The following is a 10,898-nucleotide window of genomic DNA, read 5'->3' as shown; positions in this document are numbered from 1 at the left end:
CTTGGTCACTTGTGACATTCTCCCTATGTTTGTCTCTACAGTAGGACCCCACTCATCCGAACTTCAGAGATCCGAACCTCCCGGTCTACCGGACAGGCTTAAAAAACTTTCTTTCTTTTTTTTGCCTGCTATCTGGTTACTGGTGGGATTTTCATTACAGTACTGTACCCTACTGTGAATAAAAACAGAACTGTATGTAGACTTACATGTTGCCTGTAGGCTGTAGCCTACTGTCACGTTTCATTTCTTTGTTACTCTAATGTCGAGCGCAAAACGCAAACGAGTCTGCTGCACGAGAGCTGCATTCCTTGGTAGCCAGAAAGCGCGTCAGCAACCTGAAGCAGAGGAGCATCGAGTCATTTTTCATTCCCAGTTAATGGACTTCAGGAACACAGACGTGTTGTGGGCATGTAGATTAGCCTACTAGACCTACTGTATTTGTTAAATAATAGCCTACAGCCTAGGCCACGTTAGCCTACATCGGTTGTTTTAGACTTTCTTTTAAGGCTACAATAGCCTAAGACACGACAACTTGTCTGTCATTTCATTTATTTATTTATTGATTATCATTTGCTCTAATTGTTCTAATGTTGGGTTGTTTTTAGGCTATACCATTATGTTCTGCGAATACAGTAGCCTATCGATGCAGCGTACGCCTCATTTGAGAATAAAGTACTGTATTTGATCAAAGCACGCACTCAAGTGGAAATTCGGTTATTTTATTATAGGCTACTGTAGGTCTATTATAGGCTAGGCTATATGAGTTTAGTTGGATATTTGATTGCAATTTTGATGCATTTTCAAAAGTAATTAAGGGTATGTATTGGTCTATTATGAGTCTATATGAAACAAGTATACCACTTATTGAATTTGGTGCATTTTAACATAAGTTTCAGTCATCCGGACATTTCAGAGATACGAACGACCTTTGGTCCCGTTGGGTTCGGATAAGTGGGGTCCTACTGTAATTAACTCTTTCTCCTGCCGTCGTTCTTCATTGTCCAATCAACTCGGGCAGCTCTTTACCCGGGGTCCCTTCCAGGGTTCTCATTACATTAGGGCTGGATGTGACAGTTCAATTTCACCCCGACGGGGACCTGTGCCTGAGAAGACGAGGCTCCACTCTGCACCCGCACAGCAGCGGAATTATGAGCGGGAGTCAGGAGCGCCTGAGTGAACTGTGGTGTGTGGGGACCTATTAGCTAATTGAATGCCTCCCTGTCTCTCTCCCCATCTCCTCTCCTCCTGTCTGTACTCTTTACCCGGCCCACAGTTCTGGATGTCAGCCCTGGCCACCACCATCCCCGTGCCCTGCGGAGCCTTCATGCCCGTCTTTGTCATCGGTAAGATTGCAGTGTGTTAGTGTGTGTGCGTGTGTGCATGCAGTGTTAATGTTCAGTGTTAATGTTCAGTGTTATGTATACAGTATGCGTGAGACATCTTTTTCCTGAATTGTGCGTGTGCCTGCTGTTTGTTTCCCAGGGGCAGCGTTTGGGCGTCTGGTCGGAGAGAGCATGGCTGCCTGGTTTCCTGATGGCATTCACACAGATGGCACAATCTACCCAATAGTTCCAGGAGGCTATGCTGTCGTGGGTGAGTTAGAACTCACAACAGTGCTCGACTTCAGTGGCCACAAGCGGACAAGACTATTGACTGATTAACCTGAAGAAGACAAGTTGAAACCATAGACATAATACGAAACAGACACAAGACCAGCCTAGACACAACAAGACCAGACTACACACAACAAGAACCAACTAGACACAACAAGACCAGACAAGTCACAACAAGACCACACTACTCGTGGCTCCGTGTGCTGTATGACAAATAAAGATTCTTACTTACAACTCAACTTAAATTTTATGTATAAAGCACATTTAAAACAACCGAGGTGGACAAAAGTGCTGTACAGCTCCAGAGCAACAAACACAGCACGCAACAGAATACTACAATACATCATACACATTACACAATAAGCAATATAAAATACAGTACAATACAGGGGCCACTGGGTGTCCAGCTCAACCTGAGTTGAAGGCCTGGGAGAACTGAGTCTTTAAAGAAGACTTAAAAATCTCTATGGTCTGGGCAGACCTAATGTGCCAGGACAGACTGTTCCAGAGCCTAGGCAGAGGCCAAAGGCTCGGTCACCTCTAGTTTTCAGCCGAGTCTTTGGGACAGCCAGCAGCAGCTGATTAGAGGATCTTAGTTCTCTAGCTGGGGCATGAAAGTCCAGGAGATCAGCGAGATACTGAGGGGCCAGTCCATTTAGAGCTTTAAAAACAAACATCAAAATCTAGAAATCAATTCTAAAATGCACTAGGGGACAGTGGAGCGAGGCCAAGATTGGCCAATACATTTTCACTTGCCAATAAGGAGATGAGCTGCTGCATTCTGCACAAGCTGCAGGCGACGCATCAGTGACTGGTCAATGCCGACATAGAAAGAATTACAATAATCAAGGCGAGTGTTGATAAAAGCATGTATTTACCCTCTCTTAAGTCTTTGGGGGAGATATAGCCCTTTACCTTGACAAGAAGCCTTAGTTGGAAAAAGCTGGTTCTTATGACAGAGCTAACCTGTTTGTCAAATATAAAAGAACTGTCAAAGGTCAACCCGAGATTTTTGACTGAGGAACGGATATTTGGGGAGAAGGGGCCCAACGAACCAGTGGTACAGTCTGAGGGGTCATGACCAAACATAATGATCTCAGTCTTATTTTCATTAAGATTTAACTAGACTAAACACAACAAGACCAGACGACACAACAAGACCAGACTAGACAAAACAAGAAAAGACTAGACACAAGACCAGACTAGACACAACAAGAACAGACTAGACACAAGACCAGACTAGACACAAGACCAGACTAGACACAAGACCAGACTAGACACAACAAGACCAGACGACACAACAAGACCAGACTAGACAAAACAAGAAAAGACTAGACACAAGACCAGACTAGACACAACAAGAACAGACTAGACACAAGACCAGACTAGACACAACAAGAACAGACTAGACACAAGACCAGACTAGACACAACAAGAACAGACTAGACACAACAAAAGACTAGACACAAGACCAGACTAGACACAACAAGAACAGATGACACAACAAGACCAGACTAGACACAACAAGAAAAAACTAGACACAAGACCAGACTAGACACAACAAGAACAGACTAGACACAACAAGAACAGACTAGACACAACAAGACCAGACTAGACACAACAACACCAGACTAGACACAACAAGAAAAGACTAGACACAACAAGAAAAGACTAGACACAACAAGACCAGACTAGACACAACAAGACCAGACTAGACACAACAAGAAAAGACTAGACACAACAAGACCAGACTAGACACAACAAGAAAATACTAGACACAAGACCAGACTAGACACAACAAGAACAGACTAGACACAACAAGAAAAGACTAGACACAAGACCAGACTAGACACAACAAGAACAGACGACACAACAAGACCAGACTAGACACAACAAGAAAAGACTAGACACAACAAGAACAGACTAGACACAACAAGAACAGACTAGACACAACAAGAACAGACTAGACACAACAAGAACAGACTAGAAACAAGACCAGACTAGACACAACAAGACCAGACTAGACACAACAAGAACAGACTAGACACAACAAGAACAGACTAGACACAAGAACAGACTAGACAACTTTATTGACGTTAATAAAACACACAGACCAATCCACAGCTAAACAAAACAAGCCACCACAGTGTAGACATGGTTCTGTAGATATAGCTGTTTTTCTGTTCGTATTAGTATTTTTGTTGTTGTTGACAGTCATGCTGATTAGGCTGTTGTTCTTTGCTGAGTAGGCTGTTGTTCTTTGATTACCGTGTTTTGCTTTGGTATTGATGATGTTGTTTTCCTTGTTGCCGATGACTCACCTCTAAAGAGGCCTGCACGTCTCTCCTATGAGCCTTTTCATCTTGACACCTAGAGAGGTTGTGGGACGTGTGTGGGAGGAGAGGTGGCCCTCCCTCCAGAAGAACTGCTCCCTCCCTTCTCTCGTCCCTGTATTCATCCCTTTCTCTCTGTCTCTTCAGTTCTCTCTTTCGTCCCCCACTCTTCTTTTCCCCAGCAGTCAGCATTTTCATATATCTAGCATTTCTTTTCTATCCATTAAAAAGGTTAAATGCAGAAATGTTTGCACCCTTCATCATCGTCTTTGGGTAATAATCAGTTACTGAACCAAAGTACGGCTTTTAGGCGCCGGCAGGTCCTGGCGTCGAGGCATGTTGTCTTTTATAGCGCTATATTGCATCAAAAATAACAGTACCCCCCTCCTCCCCCCTCTCCCCTCCCAGGGGCGGCGGCCTTGTCAGGGGCGGTCACTCACACCGTGTCCACAGCGGTCATTGTGTTCGAGCTGACCGGTCAGATCTCCCACATCCTGCCGGTGATGATCGCGGTGATCCTGGCCAACGCCGTGGCGCAGTCCCTGCAGCCCTCCCTCTACGACTCCATCATCAGGATCAAGAAGCTTCCCTACCTCCCCGAGCTGGGCTGGGGGCACCACGAGTGAGTGGGCCTTGGCGATATTCGCTTATCACATTTATAAAGTGACATGGGGCTGGACAGTTTCACCTGGTAACTTCCAGCCTGCCACAAGGCCTGGCTACGTTGACTAGGGGGTATGATCTAACTAACCCCCCAGTATCCTCCTCCATCACAGTATATGAGAAAACACACACATTTGCCGGTAGCCCTGAGAAGCTGAGAAGGAGGGTAGCCTTCGAAGAGACGTAGAGACCCGGATCCTCCGTCTCCACGCCTGGGCTGGTCTGTCATCTCGGCCAGCCCTGTCCTTCTTAGTAGCTTGTTAACTGGTGAAAAACAGTTCTTTAAGATTCAAAAAAGGAATCCAGATGAAGGGATGCCCACACTCAATCCAGAGCTCCGTGAGTGGTCAAAATGGCCTTGGTCTTCTTCGAGGTTCGCCTCGGTCGGCAACAGGCGATCAGCATTGGACCCTGATTAATTCGCCTGGCGCTTCCTGTATCCGGGACACGCCAGGTCAGAGAACACTCACACTCACAGACTCTTAAAGGCACCCAATATTCTAAACACCTCCCAGAGATACTAGCATTACTGAACCCACTAATAGACAATTATATACAGTGCAATGTCAATCGATTAAGGGGAGACACCCCAGGTGAATAGGAAAAAAAAAAGCCTTAATTGGTATCACCATCAAACTCCCCCAGTTTGTTAGGTACATTAAGGAGCATCTTTTTTGGATTACAAGTTTTCTGAAATCTTATGGATTAATATGCAAATTAGGCATTATATGCGTTAAATATGCACTAATTTGCATAATTTGGGGACATCAATTTTTTTAATTGGTTCAAGCCAGATTAAAAATTCTTGTTTCATTTTGTTCACATATCCCTATTCAAAACTTTGGCCAGGGGGATTTTTGATATCTCTTTTCTTCACTTCAGAAATCAGAAAATACTGTCAACAGTCATAAAAAGACCAATTTTCGCCATGTTTTAGGGATAAACTGTTATATAAATCAGGCTATGAATGAAATTTAAAAAATCCCCCTTGGCCAAACCCTTCAGAATATGGATTGGAACAAAACTGGAAAGTTAGGTGTATGTAGGTGCTACTCAAGTGGTGGTTTTGATGTCCCTAAGATGAGAAATAACTCATTTTGAGAAAACGAGCTTTGAAAATTTGTATTGTAAAAAACCATACATTTGCATTGTAAACCAATATTTACAAACTCAATATCCAATCACATCATTAGTAACAACATTACACAACATCTGAAAACACATAGAAACTGAAAACTCAATAACAGCATGTTGTGGATTCAAAATAGTCCAGGAGTAGACATTTTGTATAGAGAAGCAAGACCTGTTTAGTTGGAAGCCCACTCACCACGTCAAGGTACAGCCCACGAGTGGGGTGTTAGTAAGATGAGACTAGAGACGAGACAATGTTAGTAGGGAAGAGAACATTCCCTTTTAGAAAGCTTGTATTATTTTGTTAAACAGATCATGGACAAAGATAGACACATTTGACGAGGACATGCATGAGAAAACAGATTATCTAACTTTTTGTGTTTTTTTAAGCGTTTTACATGGACAAAACATGAATGAATGAATGAATGAACATGAAGAGTAAGCTGATTCATAAATACACAGGACAAGATGTGGTAAACAATGCAGGGTAAACACCAATAGAAGCTAAATATAGATTGCCAAACAAACAAGTGATATAACCATCGTCAAAAGCAACACCATAGGAGACATCAAGCTACGCCGTCATAGGTCTACAGAGTCACTCCTCAGATGGCACCACACTAGCTTTCCACAAAACTGTTCTAGGCAGCTGGTTTGTAGAACCCACTCAGCTGCAGTTCACAAAACTGTTCTAAGCAGCTGGTCTGTAGAACCCACTCAGCTGCAGTCCACAAAACTGTCCTAAAACCACAATATGTTCCTGGTGCGCATGGGGTTGTCATCAGTGAAGCAGACTACCCCATATTGCCGCCTTCATGTTGTCCACTGAACGCTGGTTATTGAGAATTATTGTAATAATTCTCAATAACTGTAATAATTTTGTAACATTTTGCATTTATTGGCAGTCAGCTTACCTACCTCTGGGTCCACATCTGCCTGCCTAATCTGCTCTCTGCTTCTGTGCAAGGACTCCAGACCTCTCTCTATTTCAGCAACTGAAATTAAAAGTTTATTTGGTCAGTTTATGGATGCATGTAGAAATGCCACAAGTAGAGAGAGGGAGACTACTGTGCATATGTATAGGCTTCTGATATTGGCTAGAGAGAGAGAGAGAGAGAGATAGAGAGAGAGAGAGAGAGAGAGAGAGAGGGAACACGTTTCAATAGCCTACCTGTCACCCTCTTGTCATGTTTCTGATACGTTTTCAGATGAAGCCCTGGGATCCAACACTTTACTAATCTTTTGGAGAGCTGCATACCCCAACCCTAACTCGTGCGCTAAGAGGACCATCCTCACATTGACATCAAATGCAACATCATTCCTAGTTGTATCATGAAGCCGAGTCGATGTGTAGACACTTTTGCGATAGCCATTTCTCACAAAGACTGCACTCTAAGAGCAAAGTACTACAGAACCCACTATTCTGAGGATCTATGTTAATTTTAAGACCAGTCCCTGCACAATTAGGACAAATCAACCCAGTTATTAGCTCATTCAAACACGCCGCATCTCTGCTGCTCACTGGACATGCTAACGCTAGCCTCATCTCCCTGCTGCTCACTGGACATGCTAGCACCGGCTAATGACAACTTGCGCGAATAGGCACTTTATATATCATAAATGTAAACCTTTCCATTTAGTTTCTCATGTTTTCTGTTCAACCTTGCGGGCAAACACTGTTGTCGTTGTTGCTTATTACGTTTAGAACGCTTTACAGACGGCATTGTTTGGATTAGATATAAGGAAGTGGAAACGTGTCACATGACGCGCTGAACCAATCACGTTCTCAGAAATCAACAACAGCCAATGAGATTTCATGCTTAGCATCAAACCCGCCTTTGTATTTCCACGATTGGTTGCTGATACAAATGAAACTATCAGGTTTGGTTGCGATAACATCACGCTCGAGAGCTAGATCTTTCAAATGATATATCACATGACCGGGTCCAAATAACGCCCGAGGTTCGGCTCGTTTTGAAAGAATGCTAACTTTTGGTGATTTTAGGAAGAATCTACAGACGCAAACAGACTAAATGAAGTAAAATAAACATCTAAATGCGTATTTTTAATGTTTTATTTCCACTAGTATGAAAGAAGACATGTTATGGAAGCAAACTAGCACAAAATCTCAAATTTGACCAGGGCGTTGAAAAACGATGTTTTCACCTACCGTGTCTCACCTTAAAACAATAAAACAAATTAATTGCATGATCTTTATATAATCCAATTAATCAAAATTAATTACATATATAGTTTATTGCTGGGAAAAGCCCCCAAATTAAGATATTTCAATTAAAATACATTATATTATTGTGGCAGATGAATACAGCATTGAATAGACATTGCATAAGGGAGCTTTAGAAGTCAATATATTGTTTTATCAAATGATTACTTGCAATATCTTGTTGTGTAAGGCTATCAATCAATCTGAGCAAAATATTCAGCTTGTGCCAATATGTCAGTGGATTTTCGAAACCTCTTGATGGCGGCTTGTAGCTGTATTGGATGACATAATTTGCTACCATGGCAATTGACCCGCAGTCCATAGCAATTCATTTTGCGAACGAGTTTGTCAATTTCCCTGAAGTAGATTTAGCCTACTGACTATCTGCTACCAAGGTCCTGTACTACTGTACGAAGCAAGGATACATTTTTGCTCGTTGGCTTGAATAAACCAAACAACCATAATCACATATAAGCTGTATCACGACAATGGTTAGGAACTTGTTAAGTCTACCGAGCTGGCCCAATCTAGTTAGAAATTTCAAATGCTGCAGAATTTCACCTTTGCGGTATTTGGCAGGGAAATCCCGTTGGAAATCTTGTGGGATTTCAGACGGGAGTTATTTTGTTTTAGTGATACACCACCGCCAGGTGGCGTCTTTGAGCAGATTTAGCATGCTGGGCTCAGTGTTTTTCTCCTATAGTCTACGAATGAAGCATCATTAAATTTCACATTCTTTAATTTAAATGCTCTGTTGTAAAGCACTTTGAGCTGAATTTATCTGTATGAAAGGTGCTATACAAATAACGTTTAATTGTTATTACCTTGTTCTCAAACACATTTTTTCTCCATCTGGATGTAATTTAATTATTACGAACTAGGCATGTAACAATGCCTCGCGATGCAGTTAAAAATCAATTTTTTTGTGTCACGATTCAAATCGGTGCAGATGAAAGGGCATTGCAATGCCCTTTTTTGAACAGAGGAGGGCGCCACTTACTTTTGTCTGTGTCATGCATCACTTATTTCTGACAGAATGAGAAACATGACAGCGGCAAACGTGCATGTATTGAGTGAGTTCGAAATCGAGGATGCACCCGCAAGTCAGATGTGTGGACAAAACAAAAACAGCATGCAAGTAATGCAAGAGATTCGTGCCCTACCATTATTTTTCAGTTATAATTTGTCTGCAAGTTCATCTTGTAAAAAAAATGGTGAGAAAATCGCATCGTCAACCCTGCATCGTGAATCGCATCGTGAGTTGAGTGAATCGGTACATGCCTATTATGAACACATATATCTACAGTAGCCTATCTATCTCAGTAACTGACATCGGGTCAAGACGTGGTGTCTGTTAAGTCAAATGCGCAAAATAACGGTATTATAAATATATTTGTTATATTGAAGATGTGGTGAAAGTGAGGGTATTGCGTTTTGTTTCTGGAACGCATTCAACTGATACTCGTAAACCCCGGAAATAAATTTGAAGACGGGGCACCAGCTAATGTAGCTGAGCGCAGTAGGCTATGGCTTCAGCACGATACAAAGAAAAAATAAGCTCGATTGGAGGTGTGGATCCATACAAAATTGACATAGTCGCCATGAGTAAAGATCACTCATTATTGCCAATTATATCCGGACATTAACTATCTTGTGCATACAGAGCGGCAGGTTTGACAGTGAGTGCGTTCACATGCACACTACGCCGGTCATAACCCGATAATTGTAATAATGCAATTATTGAAATGGTCTTGTGAATGCCTTTATCTGATTTCCAAAATCGGGGTAAGGTCTTAACACTAGAACCGCCAAAGACGTCCATTGGACAATTGTGGGTTTTCATTTGCACTCTATATTTTAATAAAACATTGAAGTCCGCCAGTCAATGACTTTACCTAAAATTGTGTTCTGTTGCACCCCCTATTGTTAAATATGTTCAAGATTATTCAAATAAAAAAATATTGTGTGTTTTTTAATTTATACCTATATCGGCCACGCTATGTAAAGCCTATTAATGTAGGCACAGTTTTGCGCTATGTAGGCTATTATAAATAAGTATTATTCATTGGGGGAGCTTAGACTTGCTGGGGACTGGTGGAGAGACGCATAGTCTACAGAGCCTCCCCAGACGCGACTTCATCCTCCAGTTGGCTGAAGAGATGCGCGCCCAGTGGATGGCGTCCAAACAGCCACCGGCGGCGCCCCTCGCAGTGTCCACAGAAGAATACCCCCAAAAAAATACCTACATGGTGAAGACAAGCTGCAGCAAGAACAGAACTGTCTACCAATGCACGAAGTGCACCAAAGCTGTCTGTGGCAGTTGCACTGCGAAGGTGCAGAGGATATGTGCGAAGTGTATTTGAGCTGCCGCATCAACCGTGCGTAAGAGCAGAGCGCATCAACTCGTGTATAGCCTACAACTAGTAGCCCATAGCCATTAAAACGGCTTATTGTTTTATTCATATATCAACTAGATAATTAGATAATTGCAATGTAGCCTGCTTATAGCGAGCGAGAGGGCAGTCTACCATAAAGTGTATAGACTAACCATAATGTAATATAATAATGTAATGTATCTAGACTACATGCATTGTGGTATTTCTTTATATAGCCCAGCCTGCCTATCAATTGTTTCTCAATAAACAGTTATGTCATCCTCTGAGTCCGAATAAGTAGGCTTAGTAGACTGGCAGCTCTAAATGCCTTCCCAATCAATGAGACGTGGTTGTAAAAATGATGTTTTATCGATGAAAAGGGTAAAAATGAAAAACATGGAAAGAGAGTCATTGCATTGATCGATGCAGTCCATCAAATAGGCATCAAAAGTAGGCCCATTTAAAATGACCAATTACATCTTCAAATCCAATTCATGCCATAAACATCTTAAAGTAGCCTACAGCCGTAGCCTAATTCAAAGTAGCAAAGGTGACAAAA

The 10,898-nt window shown here is 42.1% G+C and overlaps 1 protein-coding gene across 1 annotated transcript in view; it reads left to right on the top strand.

Annotated features, from left to right (window-relative positions):
- Window positions 1–10,898, top strand: part of LOC311313002 (chloride channel protein 2-like) — a gene marked incomplete at its 5' end in the record, with an annotated part of 240,753 nt that overhangs the window by 182,269 nt on the left and 47,586 nt on the right. Inside the window, 3 exons of the mRNA XM_084443013.1 lie at window positions 1,274–1,343; window positions 1,483–1,593; window positions 4,355–4,568. Coding sequence (XP_084299139.1) covers window positions 1,274–1,343; window positions 1,483–1,593; window positions 4,355–4,568 — 395 coding nt within the window. The remainder of the gene's footprint in view (window positions 1–1,273; window positions 1,344–1,482; window positions 1,594–4,354; window positions 4,569–10,898) is intronic.

This window comes from Borostomias antarcticus (genome assembly GCF_949987555.1).
Source record: "Borostomias antarcticus genome assembly, chromosome: 1".
Taxonomy (NCBI): domain Eukaryota; kingdom Metazoa; phylum Chordata; class Actinopteri; order Stomiiformes; family Stomiidae; genus Borostomias; species Borostomias antarcticus.
The sequence above is the reverse complement of the archived record's forward strand: the minus strand, read 5'-3'. Positions and strand labels throughout refer to the sequence as shown.